Source organism: Pleurodeles waltl, chromosome 6, assembly GCF_031143425.1.
Source record: "Pleurodeles waltl isolate 20211129_DDA chromosome 6, aPleWal1.hap1.20221129, whole genome shotgun sequence".
NCBI classification, from domain to species: Eukaryota; Metazoa; Chordata; class Amphibia; order Caudata; family Salamandridae; genus Pleurodeles; species Pleurodeles waltl.
Window position 1 is genome coordinate 285,741,140 of NC_090445.1, and position 25,425 is coordinate 285,766,564.

A 25,425-nucleotide genomic window follows, 5' to 3' on the forward strand; every position below is an offset into this window, starting at 1 on the left:
CTTCTAAAACAAGTTTAAAAAAACAAATAGTGTATTTTGAAAGCTTTTCTGATATGGTTAATTGTTCAAATGCAGGTGTGTTCTAGAGAAATACTACATTTGTGAGGGGTTAGCAGCACCTTATGCAGGTAATAAGTATATGTTTCTGTGCTCCGCCTCCACTTTTGTAACCCTCACCCACTTCCTCATGCAATCAGCAATTCGAACTGGGTATTTCAAGGGAACATCCCAAGCAGTGGTGTAAGATTGTACCATGCGTAAACACGTTTGCAGTTTTGTAGTGAGCCTTTGTATGCACCACCGCCCAAATAGTTGTTTTTAATGGTATTTGCAGAATTGTTTCTCAGTTTTTAGTTTAACCCTTCAACTGCTGAGGTCTTTGCACCCCAATGCTGTCCCCTTTTCAGGTTCAAGCGCTGCTTTACAACATGTTATAATCCATTTGTGGGGTTTAACCATGCCCACCTCACACCCATCACTTTAATTTGTTCTTGGACTTGCCTTGCAAAAATCTCTTGATGTCATTGGTAAATGCTTTAGTTTGTCCCGCCTTGGGTCACTGCTTTGCAGACTGACCCTGTTACATGGATAATTGCATTTTTGCCGATATGCTTTAGGGTGGCAAACTACTTTTTTATTCTGTCTCTCCCTTTCGTGCTCCATGGTGTTTTTAAGTTTGATACAGCGCGAACTAGATCGTGTATTGGAGCGCTTTGCGTGAGCACCAGTTATGTCACATTGTTTTTCTTTGTCTTTCCTTTGCGCTCCATGGCGGAGGGAGAGCAGAAATGCTTCGGCTTTTTTTTTTTTTTTTTTTCATTTGCTATAGTGGTTGTTAAAAAAACATGCCCTGATTACTTACCAGTAAACCTTATTATTCTTAGTCTTACTCATCCTCAACCCAGCCCTCACACTAAGAGGAATATCCCTATCCCAAACAGGAAATAAAACAGGCAACATTCCTTTACCCCACCCCCCTTCCGGGTCAGGCTTAAAACTCCCCACCAACATGGAGACCTCCTGATACCAATAGCACAAAGGCCTGAACCAGAAGGGTGGGAGGGGACTGAGGACTGGGTTGAAGATGAGTAGGTCTAAGAGTAATGAGGATTACCGGAAAGTAATCCGGTCATTACCTCCACGTCTCTCGTTCTTGACCCAGTCCTCGCACTCTGAGGCATACCAAAGCCACACCACAAGAGAAGACTATTGTGTAGGACAGAAAAGAGAAAGAAGCACACAGCCCAAGGAGTTTGAAATGCAGTGCACTTTAATGAAAAAACAAAACATTCATAAGGAAGGATTCCCCCTAACTGCCTTCAGAACCTGAGAACCAAAATTCCCAGCGGGCGCCTGAGCACAGTTCAATCGATTTGTACCGGGTGACTTTGGAATCCGAAGCCCAGGTAAGCGCCCTACAAATCTCTGCCTAAGAGACCCCAGAGAAAGCAGCCCAGGAGGCCAAGAGACCCATAGTGGAGCATACCTGAATAGACACAGGGCAAGACAATCCCGCCCCGTATTAGGCTAGGATGATGGTCTCCTTAAGGCAGCGGCAGATGGTCAATTTAGAAGCAGCCTTACCATGACTAACAACCCCAAATGTCACAAACATACTGTCAGAGGACCTCAACTGAGCAGTCAGGTCCACATACACAGAGAGAGCACGTTTCACATCCAGTGTGTGTAGCAGACACTCTTCCCGCGAAGAAAGAGAAGGGCAAAAGGTAGGAAGAATCAGCTCCTGAGAATGGAAATGGGAAGCAACCTTTTGGAAGGACCACTGGATCCATATAAAGGACCTCATCATCCTCAAGAAATCTCAGAAAAGGAGGGGAACAATGCAAAGCGGTCAGCTCCCCCAGCTGTCGTGCTGAAGTAATAGCCACTGAAAAGGCCACATTACAGGTCAGAAATTTGGGATCAACAGATGAAAGAGGCTCAAAAGGAGGAGACTGAAGAATAGCAGACAGATCCTAAGGAGGAACATCTGATCTCACCACCGTTTAGGAAGGAAAAAACCCTGAAACAACTGAGATACCAAAGTAGACACAGAAGCAAACCAAGAGGCAGGATCTCGAAAGGCCCAGATAGCAGCCCAATGACTCCTCAGGGTGGAAAGAGCATAACTCTTAGTGAATCCATCCACAAAAAGCTATAGTAGAGACAGTACAAAACACAGGAGAAAAATGGTGAAGGGAACACCAACCAGCAAAATTAGACAAATCCTTAAAATAGGAAGAGAGTGTAGACTGCCACCTGGAGCCCTGTACCAAGAAAACAATATGAGTTGGCAAACCATCCTTCAGCAGAGTTCGCCATTCAACATCCAAACCGCAAGCGTCAGGGAGAGCAGAAGAGAGGGACCCAGATGTCTCAAGGGGAGGGGACCTGCGGAAGAACCCAAGGAGGAAGAACTGCCAGGCTCTGCAGCAACGGAATCCAGGGATCTGCCAGGCCAGAAAAGGAGGACTGCCACCACTGGAGCCCTCTCCAATCATACCTTCAGAAGAAAAGACTGGACCAGAGGAAAGGGAGGAAAAGTGTACAACAGACCCCGAGCCCATAGAATCGACAGAGTGTCCACCCCAAGCCTCTGCTTCTGGTCCCCTGGAGCAGAACCGAGGAAGAAGAGCAGTCCACCATGAGGCAAACAAATCCAGGCGGGGACACCCAAACCTCTTGCAAATCATGCGAAATACCAGAGACGAGAGCTGCATTTCCAGAGAACAGGGGAACTTTCGACTCCGAGAGTCCGCCACCATATTGTCCACACCCCTGATGTGCTGTGCCCAAAGTACCTGCAGATAAGTCTCCGCCCAATGTGCAATTGAGCATGCCACCAGATCCAGTGAGCGACTGTGGGTACTGCCCTGATAGTTGATATAGTCACAGTCACTGTGTTGTCCTACCAAACCAACACATTGCAACCCAACAGGTTAGATTGAAAATGACGGAAGGCCCTGTCCACTGCCGACCATTCCCTCCAGTTGGATGAACGACGGGGCTTCCGCAGGAAGTCATCGGCCTTGGACCATCCTGGACCCCAGGGTAGCACCCCAGCCCAAAAGGCTTGCATCGGTCACCAGCACCACAGGAGGAGATGGCTGCATCAACACCCCTTTAGCCAGATTCACTGAGTCACAAAGGGATGCAAATGCCACAGCAATGGCCTCAGATGAAGACAATCCCAAAGGACCGTGAAGACAGCCGCTGCCATGTGACCCTGAACCTCTATCCAAAGTCCCAGAGGGGCCGGGAAGGGATTAAAAAAAGACAGAATTAGGTCCTGCAATTGGAGATCCGTGACTGCGGGAGAAACACCTTGGCCAGAAAGGTGTCGAAATCTGTGCTGATAAAAAATTTCCTAGTGTCCGGCTGGAGGTCGCCCTTGGGTAGATTCAGAAGGAACCCATGGATGTTTGGCATACATATGGTCTGTTCCAAATGCAGTCAGAAGACCTTAAGGGAGGGAGCCTTGAAGAAGCCAATCATCCAAGTAGGAGAAAATGAAAATCCCTCGAAGATGGAGAGAAGCCACCAGGGGATCACCTGTGGAAATGAACGCAGACCGAAGGGGAAGACACAAAACTGCCAGTGGTGCCCCAGGACCAGCAAACCTCAAAAACCGTTGAGAATCCAGAGCCACCAGAACATGAAAATAGGCATCCTGAAGATCCAATGTGGCCAGGACAGCGTCCTTTTGAATCAGCTGGATAATGTGCTGGAGAGCCTCCATTTTGAACGGAATTTTCCTCACTGACTTGTTCAGACCCTTTAGATGACAATCCTGAAAGCCCCCGTTACCTTTGGTACCAGAGAAATGGTGGAGTGCACTCTGTAGCTCCTCTGGGCAGGGGGGAACCAGTACAATAGCCTTCTTCAACAGGAAGGCCTGAATCCCTGACAAGAGAGCTCAAACCATCAATGATCAAGCAACACAGATGTCATCACAGTTCCAGAAGGGACTGGACAGTGTAGAAACCTGATGTGGTAACCCGTCTCCAACTCTCAGCACCCACTTGTATGACGTGGTAAAGCGCCAAGTGTCCAGAAACCAATGAAACCCCCCCCCCAACAACAGAGGGAACCCCAGGAATGGTGCCTGGGACCTAGTAAGGACTGCTAAAAGTCAGTGCCTGGATTCGTGCGGGAGTGCTTTTGAAAGTTCACTGGCAAGCCTTTAGTACTGGACTTCTGACTCCCAGGCCCCACTGCCTGTCTGTGGGAAGGCTGCTGAAAAAACCTAGATAAGCACCACCCCCCTCAGGACGGCCTGTACAGCTATGGCCTCCGGAATGAAAGAGGAATGTTTCCGTTCCTTAAACACCCAATGTAACCTTTCCTCCTACTCATGACCTTAAAAGGCAGATGTAGTGCCATGGAACGTTGGGCGGTGTCCGTATTCCAATTCTTCAAATAGAGATCGTGACGGGCAGCCACAGAAGCACCACAGGAGAGAGCAGAGGCCCTCACTGAGTCAAAGGCAATATCCGATGAAAATTCAGCCTGCTGCACCATAGATTCCAGAAAATCTGGGTAGGAGCCACCCTCTTGGAGTGCGGCAAACAGAGTTTTAAAGTCAGACAAAAGGGACTGAGACCTGTAAGCTCGGTAGACACCTGCCCTCAAAGCAAGATTTGCCCCAGCATACGCTTTCTTCACAGAAGAGTCTACCTTCTTATCAGCAGCATCCTTCAGGATGTTTTCCTCCTACCAGGAAGTCCTACCTACCAAACTGGCCGCCACCGTATCCTCCTGTACTGAATCAGGCAACGTCTCCCCTATATCCTCCAAGGGGTAAAGTTTGGCCATGAATTGAGGAAGAGCAATATGGTCAGGATCCTTCCATTCCTGCAAAATCACATCCATGACAAACTGATGTAGTGGGAGGTCTAGACTAGGCAGTCTTTTAAACAGAGGCAATACAGAGTCCTGAGAAGTCCTAGGCACAGCGTCGTCCGGGATACCCATATTAATACGGACATGACTCGGTAAAGTCGGTAGCATGTCTTTAGAAATATACTTCACCCTCCGGTCAGTGCAGTGAGAGGATCCCTCAAAGGAAGAGGAACTTGAAATATCGGAATATAAGTCCTGCACCAGCTGTTGTCAGCAAGTTGTAGCCGAAGCCCAAATTTCACCTCAGCATCACCTGTGAATCCCGTGCTGAACAGGAAACAAAACGGGACCTCTCTCTATTGGTCGGGAGTGATTCTACTTGCCTTTAATCACCAATGCCAGGCTAATACCTGTGCAGACTCGCAGCATAACCAGGCAAAACCGGTTGATACGTCATTTAAGAACTACAAATATTCATTTTTAAGTCGAGAGTGCAAGCTCTTTCCGACCTGTTGTTATCAGTCTGTGGGCTTTTAACCACGCCCATCACTTATGGCTGTCTTGTGTCTTTTAGTGGGGGAATAGTGTTAGCCAGCCAGAAACTCTGATGGTGGGGTGGTGAAAGTGGCATTCTATTGGAATTGGCATGGCAGAATTGAAATTAGGATGCTAAATGCCAACATTTTTGGCTGCGGATAGAGAAAGAAGTGCTTTAGGTATATGCAGGGCCACTGGAACTATGTGGCAGGAAAATACCCAATTATGAGAGAGGGTTGACCAATTTGTGCAGCAAGAAAAGTCCAGTTATAAATTCAGTGCCAATACCTCTAACTGAAGCAAATGCACGGCCCTCTGCATTGCAAATGTTTGTTTTGCTATTGGGGTACTTTGCTCTAATGTCTACATAACTTTTTCCCACATAAGGTAACCACTCTAGATTTGCGTCCTTTTTTCTAAACATCATGGGGATTTTAAGGGTACTCAGGGTTTGTGAATTCCCTTTGAGGGGCCCAAGAAATAACCATAGCATAGCTACATTTTATGTATTTGGGGGGAAATTGGGTGGGAAGGTGCTGAGCCAGAAACAGCCTTTTTAATTACATCAATTCAAGTTTCGCTGTCCTAAAACACTATCTTCCCAGCTTTCAGGAACAAGCAGAGGTGTATCAAAGAACATTTTTACTAAACTTTTTGCATTTTTCTAAGGAATGGCCCATTTTTCTTATTTTTTGTGCTTTCAACCTACTTCCAGCTAGTGGCAGAAACTGGTGAGCCACCCATGAGTGATGACACAAAGCTATATATTTCTGAAAAGTAGACACAATACCAAATTCTGCAGGGGGTCATCTGTGTAGATCCCCCTAGGGTTTCGTGAAGAAATGTTGAAAATGCGGAAACAAACAACCATTTGTAACAAACTTTAAATCTGTAACTTTTTGTCACAATGGCAGATATAGAAAATCATTGTATTGTTTCATGTGCTAGACCCTTCTGGTTGTTCTGGTTATATAGGGATTGTTGTTCTCAAAGAACCTGAGTTACCCAGAGCCAACAACTGTGCTGCACCTTACAACAGTTTTTTAATTGTGTATCAAGTATATAGGTATTCGTATGCTAAAATATGAGTGGAAAATGTGTTTGTAGGAAACCAATGCCTTCCTGACATGTACACCAAATATTGTCTTTTGGAGCTGTGGATATTTGTACATCTCTATATTTGCGGGTACCCATAGTAACGTGATCTAAATGGCATTTTGCAAAATGTCTTTCTTGCACTCTGGCTTACATTTGGAAGGGACAATTGCAGAGAAATCTAATAGGTAATAACAAATGTTCTACTATTCTGTGTTCCCACCTGTCTCATGATAAAATTGGCACCACACTTGTGTGGTTAGACATAGGGCTTGTGATGTAAAAGACACCAAAACAAGTCCTGGAGACCTGATATTTCATCCTGCAGACTTCATGCTTTTTTTGTTAAAATTTGTTTTTACAGAATGGATAACTTTATAGTTTTGGCCATAGCTCAGGTGGTCAGGTGCCACCTGGGAAAACGTACCATACCCTGACATTTTTTAAAACTAGACTCCCGGGGATATCCAGGTTTAAACGAGAGTCCTTACCAAGAAGCCCTTACAAACCTGAAACTGTGCCTAAACTCTCATATTGTCCTCATATGTATGTGAGGGAGAGTTCTGGAATCTGTGGGGAGCCACAAATTTCTTACCACCCACCGTTCCCCCGTGTCTCCAGATAAAAATTATACCTCACTTGTGTGATTGGACCTTGCACCTTTGACTGGGAAGGGCCTGAAACGCAACACGGTTGGATAACATTTTTTCATCCAAAAACAGACCCTTTCTGATGGATACAACTACCTGTGGATTCCTCACCTAATGAATACTCCCATGGCGCCAGCATTCGACGGAAATCTTCTTCCTAGTCTCTGCACGTCGACGAGGACGTCACTCTAGCCCACGCGACGCCGTCTGACGTCATACAGGCAATAAGAGGTCCTCGACGACGTGCCAACGTCAGTTCCCTTTTTTCCGTGCATTCGAAACGGTTATCTTCGAGGGAGCAACTGTTACTTTCGTGGTTACAGGGTATTTTTTGCTGCGTAGTCCTTCTCTGCAGTAATAATGTCACAGAGAAAGTCGGGTTTTAAGCCTTGTCGTGAGTGTGGGGGCAAGATGTCAGTTATGGATCCTCACTCCGACTGCCTTTGGTGTTTGAGCTCCGACCACGACGTCTCGACTTGCGATTCATGCCAGCACATGAATCCAAAGGCCCTCAAGGAACGTGAGGCTAAGTTGTTTATGGCGAAGTTGAAGAAAGAAAAACATCACAAGAAGTCTTCTTCGCCAAGGCATCAGCGTCATCGAGACTCCCGGCGCCGTAGAGATTCACGGCGCCATTCAAGCAAGGAGACTCGTTCCAGGTCTTCGGATCGGCGCCGGAGGACTTGGGAGGTCAGTCCCACGGTCACGCCGCATCCGTCGACGCCGTTACCCTCTCCGGCGTCACCAACTTCACCTGGACAGGCGTCGGTGATTGAAGTGGTGCAGCCTCTGGTGTTGTCTCCGGCGTCACAGACGTCGAGGCCGGCGTCGGGGTCGCCTTCGATACAGGCACCCCAGTATCCGGCTTTTCCCACCCCTGGAGCCGATAGTACCGCATTCCTAAATGCGATGTATACCATCTTCCAACAGATGGCTCCAGGGGGTGCTCCGGCTGGCCCTTTGGCCTTTTCATTGGGTGATCCTGCGCCTCTACGGCCGGCACCCTTTATGCCCTTTCTCCCTTTTGGGAACGTGGGCTCGGCGCCGGTGTCGGTGGCCGCTCCGGTGGCTTCAGAGGGATTGGCCCCGGAGATTTCCATCCCGTCGACGTCGGGATTTTGTCCTGTGACTCCGGTGGGTCCATCAGCTCCGTGTTCTCTACGTCCTGCTCTTTCATCGGCGCCGAAGTTACCTGTGGCGCCGGACGCGGCGTCGGTTGCTTCTGGGGATCGGCGCCGATCTTCGACTTCGGCGGAGGCCATGTCGACTCCGCGTATCGAGCAGAGGCTTCATTCGAGGAGACGTGCTCTCCGTTTATTAGAGGAGCAGGAGTACCAACGAGTCCTGGAGGAAGGAGAACTAGAGGACTCGGGGGATGGACTGCATGGTCTGGATACAGCCAGTGGGCTGGACACTTCCCCTGAGTGGGATCTTTCGTCTCCAGGGGAATACACGGAGGAGGCTGCTTCCTTTCACGCTGTGGTACGGAAGGCAGCTAACTTTCTGGACCTACCTTTGCCGGTGGCAGAGGCAAAGCAGAATCTTCTGACAGAGGTGCTACATCCGGCCTCAGCTGCGGCAGAGCCTCTCTTGCCATTTAATGACGCTTTGCTGGATCCGGTGCTAGAGGTGTGGAAGAGACCAGTATCTTCCCCAGCGGTTCATAGGGCCGTGGCCAGGAGGTATCGAGCTGCACCATCTGACCCTGGCTTTCTTTCTAGACACCCTACGCCGGAGAGCTTGGTGGTGCAGGCCTCCTGTTCATCTAAATCAGCGCCTGGTTCTTTCCCGATGGTGCCTGGGGACAGGGACTCGAAGAAACTGGATGCGCAGTCCAATAATTTTTTTTCGTCCTGCAGTCTGGCGTTGAAGGCCACCAACGCAACTTGTATTCTGGGGAGATATATCCATGCTCTGATGGATGACATTTCCTCATCATTTACGGAGCTTCCCCAGGGTCTTTTGGATGTTGTTTCGGACGCCCAGGCTGCCGCGACCCAGATTATTCAGTCTGGGCTGGACACGACCGACTCAGTGGCCAGAGCAATGGGCATGGCTGTGGTGGCAAGGAGACAGGCCTGGCTCCGTAATTCGGGGTTTTCTGCGGATGTGCAGTCAACCCTATTGGATCTCCCTTTTGATGGGGACAAACTGTTTGGGGCCAAGGCTGATTCGGCCTTGGAGCGATTTAAGGAGAGCAGTGCCACAGCCAAATCGTTAGGACTCCAAGCTCCTTCTTCCTCTGCCTCTTCCAGATTTTTCAGGAGGTTTCGTGGATTTGGGCGTGGCTCTTCCTCCTCCTTTCGGGGGAAATTCCAGCAACCTGCCTCTTTCCATCCCTATAGATCTTTTAGAGGGAGGGGTAGGGCCCGCACCAGAGGAGCCTCTCAGCAGCACTCTGCCTCTTCCTCATCCTCTGGAGGGGTGCAGCAGGGAAAGCAGCCTTAGGCTTCCACCATTTCCCACTCACTCCTCTCCTGTAGGGGGAAGATTACAGCATTTTCTCCGCAAGTGGAAGACTATTACAACGGACACTTGGGTTCTCAGTATTGTGGGAAAAGGCTACACCCTTCCCTTTCGGGAGTTCCCGCCCCCCTTCCCGCCTTGCCCATCTTATTGTTCAGAAGAACACCTCCTGTTGCTAGAACAGGAGATACAAGTCCTCCTTTCAAAGGGCGCGGTGGAGTTGGTCCCAGAGCAAGAAAGGGGTCGAGGTTGTTACTCAAGGTACTTCCTGATTCCCAAGAAGGATGGTCGGTTGAGACCAATCCTGGACCTGAGGATCTTGAATTGGTTCCTCAAACAGGAAAAGTTCAAGATGCTGACCCTAGCTCAGGTGCTTTTGGCGTTGAACAAGGAAGATTGGATGGTGTCTGTCGACTTGCAGGATGCTTACTTTCATATCCCGATACTCAAGTCACACAGGAAGTATCTCCGGTTTGTTGTAGGATCGCAGCACTATCAGTTTGCGGTCCTTCCGTTTGGTCTTACTTCAGCACCGCGAGTCTTCACGAAGGTGATGTCGGTGGTTGCGGCAGAGCTCAGAAGGAAGGGGATAGCAGTATTCCCTTACTTGGACGACTGGTTGATCAAAGCCAAGTCTCCGGAGCTTGTGTCGCATCATCTGCAGTCAACGACTCAGTTGTTGTTCGACCTGGGTTTTTCGGTGAACGAGCCCAAATCTCACCTGGAGCCCTCTCAGCGCCTCCTGTTCATAGGGGCAGTACTGGATACAACATTGAGTCGAGCCTTTCCTCCGCCTCAGCGGATTCAAGATATTCAGGAATTGGTTCCAATGTTTAGAAATGGAGCGGTAGTTCCAGTCCTCAAGGTCCTTCGTCTGCTCGGTCTGTTTGCCTTTTTGCATTCTGTTGGTCACGCATGCTCGCTGGCACATGAGGGCTCTTCAGTGGTGCCTCCGAAGGCAGTGGTCTCCACACAAAGGAGATCTAGAAGGTGCTGTCAAGATCTCCAGAGATGCTGCTGTGGACTTGAAGTGGTGGATTGCGAGCAACAATCTTTCACAAGGAAAGCCGTTCGCGCAGTCGCCACCAGTGGCCACGGTCATAACGGATGCTTCCACTCTAGGGTGGGGAGCTCATCTGGGGGATCTGGAGATCAAAGGCCTTTGGTCTCCAGAGGAGCAGATGTTTCATATCAATCTGTTAGAGTTACGGGCTGTACGTCTGGCTCTCAAGGCCTTCCTCCCTTCCCTTCGTGGTCAGTCGGTACAGGTCCTAACGGACAATACTACCACGATGTGGTACATAAACAAGCAGGGAGGAGTGGGGTCGTACCTTCTCTGCAGAGAAGCTCTTCGACTATGGTCCTGGGCAAAGGACCATCGGATTTGCTTGATAGCAAACCATCTGGCCGGGGTCTTGAATGTACGTGCGGACGGTCTCAGTCGCCAATTCTCGGCAGACCACGAGTGGCGTCTCCATCCAGATCAAGCCCGTTTGATCTTCCAAAGGTGGGGGTTTCCTCGGGTAGATCTGTTTGCCACTCTGGAGAACGCGCATTGTCAGTTATTCTGCAGCCTCCAGTATCCGATGCAGGGAGCGTTGGGGGACGCGTTTCAAATAACCTGGTGCGGCCAGTTGCTTTACGCGTTTCCTCCCATACCCTTGATTCCTCGAGTATTGAGGAAGATTCGCCAAGACCGGGCGCTAGTCATCTTAATAGCTCCGGATTGGCCAAGGAGGGTGTGGTACTCCGACCTTCTCCAACTCTCAATGTGCCCTCCGCTCCGTCTCCCTTTCAGAGCAGACCTCCTCTCGCAGTCGCAGGTTTTACACCCCAACCTCCAGAGTCTGCACCTACATGCCTGGAGATTGAACGGGGCAACCTGAGTTCTTTCTCTCTCCCGTCTGATGTAGTGGATGTTATATTAGCGGCCAGGCGACACTCCACTAAATCTGTCTACTCTAATAGGTGGTCTAAATTTGTTGCGTGGTGTGGAGAGAGGCAGATTGATCCCTTACATGCTCATCTATCGGACGTTTTGTCTTTTGCTCTGTCTCTAGCGCAGAAAGGTTGTGCAGTGGCTACCATTAAGGGTTATTTGTCGGCCTTGTCAGCCTTCATTTGTCTTCCAGACCAACCATCGTTATTTAAATCCCCTATTGTTATCAGATTCTTGAGAGGTCTTCTAAATAAATATCCTCCAAAACCATTTGTTATGCCGCAATGGGATTTGTCCTTGGTCCTGACTTTCCTTATGGGGTCCCCTTTCGAGCCTATGCATTCTTGCCCCTTAAGGTATTTGGTTATAAAAACAGTTTTTCTGGTAGCTATAACATCTGCAAGGAGAGTGAGTGAGTTGCAGGCCTTATCGGTAAAGCCCCCTTATACAACTTTTTATGGGGATAAGGTGGTGTTGAGGACCAAGGCTGCTTTCCTCCCGAAGGTTGTTTCACCCTTCCATTTGGCTCAGACAATTACTTTGTCCACGTTCTATCCTCCGCCTCATCCTTCTAAAGAGGAAGAAAGACTGCACCGTCTGGACCCAAAGAGGGCGTTGAGCTTCTTTATTGATAGAACAAAGGATTCAGGCCGGAGGATCAGCTGTTCATCGGGTACGTGGGCAAGAGGAGAGGAAAGGCAGTCCACAAGAGAACACTCTCCAGGTGGGTGGTTCTTTGCATTAAAATCTGTTACTCTTTGGCAAAGAAGGACCCTCCTGAGGGCATTAGAGCTCATTCCACCAGAGCTAAGTCGGCCACTTCGGCCTTGGCCAGAGGTGTTCCTGTGGTTGACATCTACAAGGCCGCAACTTGGTCGTCCCTTCACACTTTTGCGAAACATTACTGTTTGGACTCTGAGGTCAGAAGGGACGGCCATTTTGCACGGTCAGTGCTGCAGGATTTCTTGGTTTGACCATTTAGGCACCCGCCACCGGGCGTGGTACTGCTTTGGGACTCTATTCATTAGGTGAGGAATCCACAGGTAGTTGTATCCATCAGAAGAACGAGTTACTTACCTTCGGTAACGACTTTTCTGGTGGATACATTAGCTACCTGTGGATTCCTCACAGTCCCACCCGCCTCCCCGTTGCCTTTCTGGTCTTACCAAGTAATCCTTGAGTGCGCTCCTCTTGGTCTTCAAGGTTGAATATATGGATACTTGTGTATATTTATCTGTATATATATATATATGTATATATCTTTGTGTACATACATGATTTGCATATATTTGTTTGTTATATTAAATTTACAGCTATTCATTGCAATATTGTGTATTTTACAAGGTTATGGGATGTTGCCTTGCTCTTTCATTGCATTGGGTTGTTGTTCTCGTGCACGTAAAAAATGTTGGTACTGACGTCGGCACGTCGTCGAGGACCTCTTATTGCCTGTATGACGTCAGACGGCGTCGCGTGGGCTAGAGTGACGTCCTCGTCGACGTGCAGAGACTAGGAAGAAGATTTCTGTTGAATGCTGGCGCCATGGGAGTATTCATTAGGTGAGGAATCCACAGGTAGCTAATGTATCCACCAGAAAAGTCGTTACCGAAGGTAAGTAACTCGTTCTTTTCGCATCTAGGCGAGCTGTGGATTTGGCACTCTAGCTCAGCCTACATCCTTGAAAACCTACCGAACCTGCATATTTCTGAAAAGTGGATACCCTGTAGATTCCAGGGTGGTGTCCCATCAGTGGATCCCACAATGTTTACTTACCCAGAATGTTCAGCAAACCTCAAAGTTTGCCTAAAACACACATTTTCTGATATATCTGTGAGGAAACATTGTGGAATCTGTGAGGAACCACAGATTTTGTCCCACTCAGCAGTTCCCCAAGTCTCTATTTAAAAAAGGTTACTCATTTGTGTGGGTGGGCCTAACAATCACAACAAGAAACAGCCCAAAACACAACTGGGACAGATCACATTTTTCCACCCAAAACCCAACCATTTTATTGCAGTTTGGGTAGCTGTGGATTTTGGGCCCTTGCCCATCCGGCACCCAGGTCTACCAGAGTTGCAAATGTCTGAAAATTACATATTATTGGGAGGGGTCCAGGCTGTGGCGTGGATCCAAGGATGTATTCTTACCCACAAAGCCCTACAAACCTGGAACTTTAGCCTAAAAACACTTATTTTCCTCACATTTCTGTGAAGGAAAGTTTTGGAATATTTAGGGAGTCCTACATTTCCTACCACTCAGTGCTCACTCTTGTAATCAGATAAAAATGCTACCTCACTGTGTGACTAGACAGAACGCATACAACAGGAAAGAGCTGTAAACGCAGCACGGACAGATGAAAATTGTCCACTCAGAACAGACCGCTTTTTTGCTGCAGAGGGAGAGGGAGAGGGAGAGGGAGAGGGAGAGGGAGAGGGAGAGAGGGAGAGGGGACTCAAGCATCACTATAAATACACATCCAAAGTCTGATAAAATGCAACACACCCAAACACCAAAGAAATGTAGAAAAATATATACAGCTTGAATCTTATTTTAGGACATCATTTCTCATTTAAAATCTCTTATAAAATAAACCATTTAAGACCGTAACACATATTCATAACATAAAATACAGTAACAAAAGGGAGAACATCTAAGACTAAGCACTCTGCTCAGATCAGCATGTCTGCTCTTCGTGTCAACAGTTGTCTGTGTATTAATTAGATCCCATATTAAGACCTTCCTTGCACTGCAGATTCTTTTTTACTGATTAGTCAGCGTGTTTCATTGGACACTATTGATAATATCCTTTCGCAGGACGTCACCTAACTCTTCTCCAATATCCTTTCATGTAACATCTATGAAAAAGGCAACAACAATACATTAAAATACATACAATACATCTCCTTAGAACCTATACAAAACATCTTAACAAAACCCAACATTCATTGAAAAATATATTAATTAAAGCACAATACACCAATTTAAAACATTTTCTTTTCAATTAAAACCATACACATCCACCAGCTTCACATAGCATGAATTCACTTGTTTTATAATTCCATACATACTTCTCAATGTAACTTCAAACCAACCATCCTCACAAACTTAATACCCAATCATCCGTTCCTAAATGTAAAAACAATGCACCAAAGGAGAGATCTCTGCAGAGAGCTTGAGCTTTTGTGACCAACGTGTGACTGTAATCCGTGGGAATGCTTGGGAACATAGGCCCACCTTTTTGGAGGTGAACAGGAAACTGGTGAACTGGGCAGGCTTGACCTGACTATCCTGAGGCTACTCTGTGCTCTGCCAGTGGGAGCAGCAGGTGAGGTGGGACCACACACATCATGTGTTGCTCTAGAAGCTTCTCAAACGACCATGTTGGCATTGCATTTTTTAGGCACTAACCCGTGGTCCTTTCGATAGCTAGTACTCTGTACAGGGGAGGTTTTGTGACTCTGAACAGGACAACACTCAACCCAGGGAGCAGAGATTTGCTGGGATATGTTATATTTTATTCACAACAGCATATAGTAATGTAGGATTTTGTTAGGTTACTTTTAAAATGGTAGGCATTTTTTGTATGCTTGCGGTCAAGGGACATCCTACTACTGTTTAACATGTAAGCCTATGATGTGAAACCTACACTTTAAGAGAAGTGATGGTGCCGGAGCAAAGGAACTCCAGGCCACTTTCTGCCCATTGCATCTCTACACTTAGCAGTGGTATAAATTAAAATGATGGTGTCCGTCTGCTGCCTGTGGTCAGTGTTAGACCTATTTGTGTCCTATTTCTGCTGAATTTGTTTTGTTTTGCCATTGCTGACCAGTGGTAAAGTGCATATGCTCACTCCCTAAAACCATGGTAACATTGGCTGACACCTGGCATAGTTCATGTAATTATAAATCCCTAGTAAGGTGGTATACCATATACCCAGGACAGGTAACTTAAATGCTATCAGTAGGCCTGCAGCGCGTATTGTGCCACCCGCTTAAGCAGCACCTTAAAACATTTCCTAGGTCAGCCATTGCAGTCGGTATGCATTTTTAAACTGCCAATTCCACAAAATTCCTGCAAAACATCCCCTTTGCAAAGCCTAAAACTTCCTTTTTAATATATATTTCACCCATTGGGCAGTCCCTAAACCGCCCATAGGGCAGAGTGCACTGTATATAAAAAGTTGGACATGCACCTTTAAGTTTTATATGTCCTAGTAGTGAAAAACTCATAAATATGTTTTTCACTACTGCAATGCCTATCTTTGCCAAAAGATAACATTGTGTTATCTTATTACATTTAGTAAATAACCTTTGGTTTGGAGCAGGTAGAAATGTCATGTTTGGTGCCTATGTCCAGTACACGCGTAAAATGGCGTCCCGCACTCATGAAGTCTAGGAAAATGGTCTTGGGGGTACCTCTACTAGCGCAGGGGTGCCCTCACACACAGGTACTCTGCACACTGCCCTCACGGCTGGAGGGCCTGCTATAGGGGTGACTTATTTATTATTTTTTAAAATGTTTATTACATTTATATTTCAAAGTTGACACAGCGCAGTATAAAGGCACTTGCGAGCCACACTTATACATACAACTTCAATTGACAACAATAAACATTTGAGAGAAGGGGGGAGGCGCAGGTAAAACATGTTTATGTGCTTACAATATAGACTCAGTAAAACCATTATACAGATCAGAGGTGCTCAGCATATTGTCCCCCACACATGCAGTCCATGTGGTTTTTATGCGACTCAGCTACCCCGAGGTAAAAGGGCTGTCCATCTGCTTTGCCCATGCGTATAGTTATGCGGTGTGCTAGAGTATATGCATGCTATCACAATCCTGCATCGTCTACGGCGGGGGAATAGGGATTGAGCGGCGTCTGCATCAGTGGGTTGCTGAGGTCCGTTAACATTAGTTACCATTGTTTTGCAATAGGATACTTCCGCAGCCCCAACACCTCCTCACACCAAGCGCCATGCATTATGCCCTCGCCCAGACAGTTAGCGATCGCACCCATGCTTCGTGTGCCGGTGGTTCGGGAGACCTCCATTTATGGGTGATAAGGCGCTTGGTCACTAAAAAACCTGGATCTAGGAAATGAGTTGTTGCTCTCAGTTTTTTTGCCCCTAGGTACCAACCCCAGAATGCATGTTTCCCATGTCTGTGACTAGGGTCGACCCACACAGCATATTCATCTTGCCAGTGTCAGTGACCAATAGTGGCGGAGTGTGGGACAAGACCAAACCATGTGTAGGAAGTCCGCCCCCAGGTGTTGATAGAACAGGCAAGCCGCATCAATGTGGTTAAAATATCTGTAAATTTTCTTGTGTGTGAGATAGGCTCTTTGAACCACATAATATTGTATGAGGTGAAATCGCATGTTGCGTGGGACATACACAAGGGTTTCTAATATGTTCGCCCATTCCCTGTCTGTGAAAGGTCCCACCTCTGTCCCCCTCCCAGCGCCCTTGGAGAGCCACAAGTCGGCCGGATGTCCGCTAACCAATGTATTAAGTGCCTCTCTTCTCTGAATATATGCAGATATTGCATTGTGTAATGTACCTGGGGCTCCCTCGTTAGGTCACCCCATGCACGCCACAGAGTATGTGTAAGAGAGTTACACATGAGGAAGGTGCAGGAGTGCAGACCAGTGGCCTCCATTAGTGCATCATGAGTGTAAAGGGCACCATCAGAGTAGAGGTCCCCTAGGGTATAAATTCCTGCTTCATGCCAGACGGCTAGTTCTGTAGATGTTGTGGTACTGGTGCCCCGTGGCGTCCCCAATAGCAGCATGGCTGGTGCATATGGTGGGCCAAACACACGATTTGGCCCAGTTTACTCACAAGCCAGATAACTGCGCATGTGCATTGAACAATGGTATTATATCTCTGGGGAACTCTATTACATCTCTGATGTACACCAGAAGGTCGTCCACATATAAAGAGACCGCATGGTTTCCATCGCCCAACGGTATGCCCCAAGTGCACCCCGCATTACGGAGCACAGTAGCCGGTGGCTCCGCCGCCAGAGCGAAGAGCAGGGGGGACAAAGGACACCCCTGCCGTGTACCTCCCTTGACAGAGATGGAGGGTGACAGGAGTTGTCTCGTTCTGGTTCTGGCTAATGGGAGCGTGTATAACAGCTTCACCAGCTGCAGAAAGCGTGGGCCAGAGCCATTCCTGGGTAAAACTGCAAAAAGGTAAGGCCATTGTAACAAGTCAAACGCCTTCTATAGGTCTATCACCAGGCAACCCACTCGTGGCCAGCGGCAGGGATCACAGTGCATCGTACGAAAAAATCTGCGCAGGTTGAGGGATGTTGTGCGGCCCGATACAAAGCCATTCTGGTCCTCATGCACCAATGCAGGTACCAGTGGGGCCAGTCGCATTGCAATAATTTTGGCTAGTATTTTATAGTCTGTATTAAGGAGTGCCAGGGGCCTATAGGAGTGCAGACTAGTGGGGTCCTTATGTGGCTTCAGTTGGGAGATCAGCGTGTCCTCTTGCAGTGTAGGGTAAGTGCACCTGTACCAAGGCCGCCTCATATGTTGCAAGCAACTTGGGTGGTAGCTGGACTGAGTACACCTTGTAAAATTTGGCAGGCAGTCCGTCCGGACTGGGTGCTTTGCCATTGGTGAGAGAGTGAATGGCGTCCTGCACCTCAGACAGCAGGTCTGAACGCTGCTCGGCAGAGATCCGAGGGAGAGCCAATCCCGCAAGGAACAGGTCAGTTTCAGTTAGGGGAGGATGAGGGACCGTGCTATACAAAGTCTCACAATGTGTGTGAAATTCTGCATGGATTGAATCCTGCATGTACAACAAATCTCCTGTTGGTGTCCAGATGGACATTACCATACTATGGGGAGTTTCTTGATGTATCAAGTGAGCAAGCAGCGTCCTGGCTCTATCCGCCCTTGCATGCGTGTTGGCCGACTGCACTGCATAATTAAGGCACTGCAAACGCTCAAGGAGTTCTGAATGGACCTTACGGGCGGCTTGCAGGTCCGGTAGGGTATCAGGATTCCGAGCCACTTCCGATTTGCGCTGCAGCAACTGGCGTTCCACAGCGGACACCTCCTGATCTAGTGTCTGGCTCATACTACAGCTACGTCCCATGCAATGGCCACGCAGCGTAGCCTTGAAAACATCCCCTTCCATTAAACGAGACAAGGCCGTGTCTGTATTGAGTTCAAAATAACTATCTATCTGGTGGCCCGTTGACTCACTGAATGCCGTGTCCTCCAGCATAGCAGGTTGCAGTCTCCACGAGGGAGTAATATGGTGGGGGACCCAATCTCAATTGAGGTGAAGGGATTGAGAGGTGTGATCGGAGTGGGTGCGGCCCAAATAATCAGTCCGTACAACCGCCGGAAACAGGTTGGGTGTGCAGATGAACATGTCAAGCCTGACATGTAAATCATGAGGAGCTGAGTAGTAGGAGTATACCCTGGTCTCAGTATTATAATGACGCCAGACCTCCGTCAATTGCCAATGGTGCAGCCAGGTCACTAAAGAACGAGCATTAGAGGTGGCAGTAGTACGTTCTAACGGTGGAAAGGACCTGTCCATATGCGTATCTAGCACACAATTAAAATCCCCACCAATCAGCCAGGGTACATGGCTCCAGCGCGCCAGCAATCAATTAAGCGTAGTGAAAAATGAGGTGTGATCTGCATTGGGAGCATATATATTCCCAAGGAGGATATGACGACCACTTAGCCGGACTCGATCAAACACATACCGGCCGTTGACATCTGCGACCTGCTCTATCAGGTTAAACGGGGTCCCCGGTCTAATCCACAGTAACACACCCTGCGCATAAGATGAGTAGTTTGTGGAATACACCTGACCTCGCCATTTTCTTCTAAGCGCGTCCACCTCTGAGCATGTTAGGTGAGACTCTTGTAATATAGATATGTGAGCGTTGTGGCACTTCAGATAGGAGTATTTGGTGTAGCGTCGTGCTGGAGTGTGCATGCCACGAATTTTCCATGTCATGACATTAATGTGCGCCATCATATGTAAGGTGGACAACTGGGGGCCCGCTCACATTTGCCACACGGCTGTTAGCATCCTAAGTGTGTGTGAGGGAGCAGAGCAATGCGTAGTAGGCACTTTCTTCAATTGCCTAGCAGTAAAAAGGTTATTGGGCAGGCAGCAACTAGCAAAACATCGTAATAAGAACTCTTAAAATACCAAGAGTGTCACACTAGAACAGGTAACCACCCAAACTGAGCAATAACAACTAAGACAAGAGATAGTTGGCCTTACAGTAGGGGTGACCGAATGAGGATCAGCAATATGTAACAACAGAGGGATCACAGTTTGCACCACTTTCCGAACAGTCTGATGTTCACGACCATATAAGGAGTGTTACACATTATCAAGAGCTACGTGCATATGAGTAGAAGCATGGTTATAAAGACAGTTGAGCTCAGATAATAGTGTCTGATGTCTGTGGGGTTATATCCGGAGGAGCATGCAAGCTTTGCACAGATGGCCATGTGACAGCAGAACTCTCTCCGCTAGAAGAATAGGAGTCCGGTATATCGGGGCTGGAGCAAGGCACTACTTCGCTCCTGGATCCTCTGCTCCAAATATGGAACCGCGGGAAGGTCTCCATCCATTCGCGCCTTCACGCGACGCCGCCCTCTGCGACTCAGATGGTTATTATCTTCCTTCGCTGATGCCGATCGATCTGGACGTGTCGCACCAACATCAGGTCTCTCCAACCATTGCCATGCCACCTCAGGAGTGGTGAAGAAGTGCGTAGCACCATTATCTACTACCCAGAGTCTAGCTGGAAACAGGAGAGCGTAAGTAAACCCCAGTTCACGAAGACGCTGCTTCACTGCTAGAAAATGATTGCGTTGCTTCTGTACAGCAACTGTATAGTCTGGAAAGAACATCACAGTGGTGTTGACCACTAACATCTCCGTCATGAGGCAAGTCTCCTTCAACACTATGGCCCTCGTTACAAACATGGCGGTTCAGACCGCCATGCCAGAGGTGGCGGAAAATACCGCCAATGGCATGGTGGTCTGAAGCGCCACATTCTGAACAAGGGAGGGCGGCCCTCCGCTACCACCAGACTACTGCCGCCAGGCAGCCTGACGATGGTGAATACTTTATCCGCAGGGCAGCCGCAGGGCAGCGCTGCAAGCAGCGCTGCCCTGCGGATAAAGAAGCCTTGTTCCACCAGCCTTTCTCTGGCGGGTTCCCCCCGCCAACGAAAGGCTGGCGGAAGGTGTGCTCTGGAGCCCCCCTAGGGGCCCCTGCACTGCCATGCACTTGGCGTGGGCAGTGCAGGGGCCCCCCGGCAGTGCCCGGTCGCGCAGGTCACTGCCCGATATACGGGCAGTGATCTGCGTGACGGGTGCTGCTACACCCGCCACACAGCGACATTGACGACGGCTCCATGTGGAGCCGTCAGCAATGTCCCAGCATAATATACATTCTGCTGGGCCGGCTCTGTTTCCACCCGCCGGCCCAGCAGAATGTATATTATTCGGCCAGCGGAGTCTCAAGGTGGCTGGGGGTCTGCGATAAGACCCCCAGCATGAAACCCCAGCGTGTTCATAATGACTCCCTATGTCTCCATCACGGTAATGAAGGAACCCTATGACCATTGATCGTGAGTTGGCACCCGCTGGGGGTCATCAAGCTGGGACCCTGTGTGCCCATTCAATGGAGAAGAAATAATATGGTGGGCAGTACCTTGACTTCCGTCTGGCTGTTGATGGCTACCACTTTAGTAGGAGGTGATAACGCCCTGGCAGTTGCCGTTGTACAGTGGCTGTCTATGGGAGGTATCACCGCCATGGTCATAATTTGGCGGTAGTTACCGCCAGGCTGTTGGCGGTATTACCGCCACTTTAACAGTCACAGCCAATGTCATAATGAGGGCCCCAGTCTGCCATCCTGTCCTTCAGGGGGTCCCTAAGGACTCACTTATTCAGAATATATCTTGGATTATTCTACCAACATCACCTGTATGCCCTGTTCCTAAAAAGTTATGGCGATCTCCTCTCTTAACACTTTAGTCATCCCGACCAAGGTTTGTTAAGGCTCCTTGCCCATATCACTAACGCAGATAACTTTCATGCCACCCCAACCATCAAGCTTAATCTAATGACTGTAATCCTACCTTTTGGATTCTCCTACCCGCATTCCTTCTTGCTCTCATGGTTTCTTGTTCATATACAATGTTTTGGTACTTATGTGTTATCAGTTTGTTACATTGTAAAGCATGCTAACACCTCTTGGCACTGATTCTCTATAGAAACATGTAAAATAAGAAAACTCTCTTGGGGGGAAATGAAGGGAAGGGCAGAAGCAAATCATCGCACAATGGATAGTCCACTATATAAAGATCTGATACACATTCTCTAAGAAGCAGCCTCCAGAAACTTTGACGACTCATTTCACCAGAACTAAGGCTGCTTTCACTGCACTGGCACATGGATGCCTCTTTTAGCTTTGTTTTCAGGCTGCTGCATCATGGGCATCAGTACATTGTGAAGACATGCCACCCAGCCTGACCCACTTAGCTGATAAGGGGTCAACAGCCCCCACAGAGCACTGCCGGCACCTTGAAAAACAAATGCGTTAGAAGTGGGGAGGGGTTGATGCGGCAGAGTTGCTAAAACTGAGGATGGACTACCTTTTCCAGGCCCATGAGCTGGGCCGGCTTTATCACTGGTGGCCCCCGGTGCAGCAATCTTTTTTTAGCGCCCCCTATTCCATGACCACCTCCTCGAATTCCCTCACTACCACCTGGCAAAAGTGCCCCATATCTCCATTTTCATTAGTTTTAAAGTACCATAAAGGCTGCCTTTACTAATCCACTCTGCTATCCACATACAATACAGATCGGTTCTTTGCAGCAGGCATATTAACCCTCTGCGCTTCTTCATATAAAGTCAAAACTTGGTGCTTGACAAAACTCTGATCTCTCTCTTTAGCAAGAACATTAATCACAAGAGGTATATTGGCATTTTAATTGCTTCGTGAAGGCTGGACGAACAAGGAGCTTTTCAGCAGGTGCTTTTAAATCGTAAGTTTCATAAGTTATTGCTAAACATTGTGCCCCCCTAAGGCCACCCCTCTCCCCCCATCCAGGTCAGCACCGGATGCGACTGCACTGGTTGCACTGTCCTAAAGACCCCTCTGCCCATGAAGGAGGGGACACAGGAGAGAAAAGGATGATGGATTAGCAGGGGATGCACTCGGCAACCAGGATGAACGCTGACTCCGACGAGAGGAGAAACGCAGACGGAGGTCACGCCTATACAGAGGAGAATCAGGAGAACTGTGTGGCTTAGTACTTCCTACAGCCTTTATAAAACAACTGAGTCTTTTCTCATTTCTTGAGGGGCACTGGTGCAACCAACAACAAGGACCTTGAAGGAGGGAAAAGAGAAGGTCCTTTACTCAGTATTGCCACCCATAAAGAGACCACACAGAAGGTGGGTCCAACTACAAGAGTTGGTACCTGATCACATCTGTATGTATATCTTTGTCTCAACTAGTATTAATAAAAGCCATCATATACAGAAACTGGGTAAGCCTCTCAAGCCTTATTTCCAACTGTGCCTCCAAATGCACCTGTTCTCGAAGCACTATTGTATTGATAGTCGGGTATATCCCAATGGGCACTTTGCCTATTCAGTCCTGACAGATTTTCTGATTTGATAAATCCACAGACATTCTACCTTGGGAGGAAGTACTTTGGTATCTATTCACAGGTGAGGAATCTGTGCTTAGAAGAATTCATAAGAAGAGCAAGTTACACTCTCTCTGGTGGATACTCTATCTAACTGCATATTCCTTACAGCCCTCATACCTCCCTATTCAGTGGAATGGTCTCCTTTTTCATTTAAATTGGTCCTTCCAATCTGCTGATGGACTCAGCATTTGAGGGTGTGGGTAGGCTTCCGAAAGAAAATGCTGTAAGTGTGCATTTTTGGCATTTATATGTGGCTCTGCTTGTCCCTTCTAGAGTTGAACCAAGTCTGTGCATAGCCACACAGGACGGCTGACACTGCTTTTTGAGTTTCCAGATCCAGTCTGGCCCCTCAGGATATTCACAAGGTGAAGAATCTGTGGTTAGATAGACTATCCACCAGGAAGCCCATTACAGAAAGTGAGAACCTTGCTCATCACCCCTAATAGAGGCAGCAAGATTGCAATCCTTTTGGTCTCTGGTGTTGCAAATGTTGATAGCCTGTGAGTGTAGCCTCACAGAGATATTTCCTGCTCAAGCTTTCAATGACATGTGGTCCCAATAACTGCAGGTTTTCTGAGGACCAGCAATATGACTTAATCTAGCAGTGTGAGGTTTCAGAAAATCTTTTTTTTTTTTTCTTTTTTCAAACACAGCTTATATATTTACTGTGTCTCTCAGCCATTTTAACTCTGTCATTGTGCAGTGTTTAGAGGTTTATTAAGATAAGAGTATGTGTACTCTGTACTTCAGTACTCTCAATGTTCAATTCTACCATTTTTGGATCTTGCCCATATATTATATAGGGTAGCAAACAAGGATGAAATTCTATTACTATTTAATTGTCGGTTCTTGTAGTATTTTTCTCTAATCATTCCCCTTGTTATCTCAGATTCAGAACATTTCGGGTTTTGATGATCTGGAAGATGAAGATACAGGAGCAGAACCTGAGGGAAAAAGCCTAAAATATCTGTGTGTAATAGAAGTAGCTCTACACAAACATGGGCTTTGTAGCAGAGGAGTCGGTGTAGGTGAAGAGAAGTTGGAGAACCCTAAAGGTAATTTGTGTCTGCCTGTACATCTTTCCTTAGCCACAGACTACAGCTAAGGAATTAAATAAGATGTAACAACTCAGACGTTTATGTCTTATCTAGTTTTGCATAACACACTAGCACCCTGAAGTGCTCTTATTTTTTTTTTTTTTTATATACTGAACCATCGAATTGCATGGGAAATGGAAAAGACTGTCAATAAGAATGAGTGGTAAAGAGAAAGATTTTCAAGTATTTGCATAACGTCAACATATTTTGAATCTTCTGAAGATAGCGGGAGGTATTTTTTGTGAATAATGGATGCCAAAACAGGATCCTCCAACCTTTCTGTTTCAAGGAAAGGGAAATTTCACTAACAGAAAGTTATCAGGGGCCATAACAAGACAGTAAATAACTCTTTTTGACAAGTCGAACCTTCTTTTTAAATATTTATAAGTTGCCCCCTAAGTAGACCTTATTGCTTGTAGGACAGGATGTGTAGTATTTAAAAGTAGGGCAGGTAAAAGTTTAATGTTAAGCATGTCCTTAAAGTGAATAAGACCCAGAAGCTAATTTCACCATAGCAAGGATGGCTGTTCCATGAGAAAGCACTGGATTACATTTAATAGTGGTAATTTTGGCTAGGAAATTTAATGATAAAATCAAATTTTAATCACTGTTATGAAAAAGGTACTTTTAGGAAGTTACCTTTTCCCTTCCTAAAGCCTCCAGTGGCCAATTTGCATAATCTCTAGCTGTTACCTGGATGAAATGTGAAAACTGCTCCCAGAGCTGCACAAAGGCCTTGAGTTTGAGGGGGTGTTGTTCCCTTGACAGGATGGCAAGTAAAGTGTGCTCAGGAACTTAATTGACTTCAAAGAGGTTTACCCCCATCACAGGCCCTTCCTTTGTCTGCAGCCTCAGTCAGGCAGGCACCAGTTGCAGTGCGAGAGGAGCTGCCACCAGAACTGGTTTAGAGTCACCACAGAGGAGGGGGGGTTGCTTATTTCCTTGACTTCACATCAGGGGTGAGCACACATGCTCTACACAGGAGAAACTTGTTTTTAGGTAGAGGGGAGCACTGTGGGAATGTTTGCAGTAAGGTACATAATAAGTGCTGCACATGTTGGTAGGATTACCC

The 25,425-nt window shown here is 47.5% G+C and overlaps 1 protein-coding gene across 1 annotated transcript in view; it reads left to right on the plus strand.

Annotated features, from left to right (window-relative positions):
• RDM1 (RAD52 motif containing 1) overlaps positions 1–25,425 on the plus strand; it is a 102,597-nt gene that overhangs the window by 34,863 nt on the left and 42,309 nt on the right. Inside the window, exon 4 of the mRNA XM_069238082.1 lies at positions 24,146–24,311. Coding sequence (XP_069094183.1) covers positions 24,146–24,311 — 166 coding nt within the window. The remainder of the gene's footprint in view (positions 1–24,145; positions 24,312–25,425) is intronic.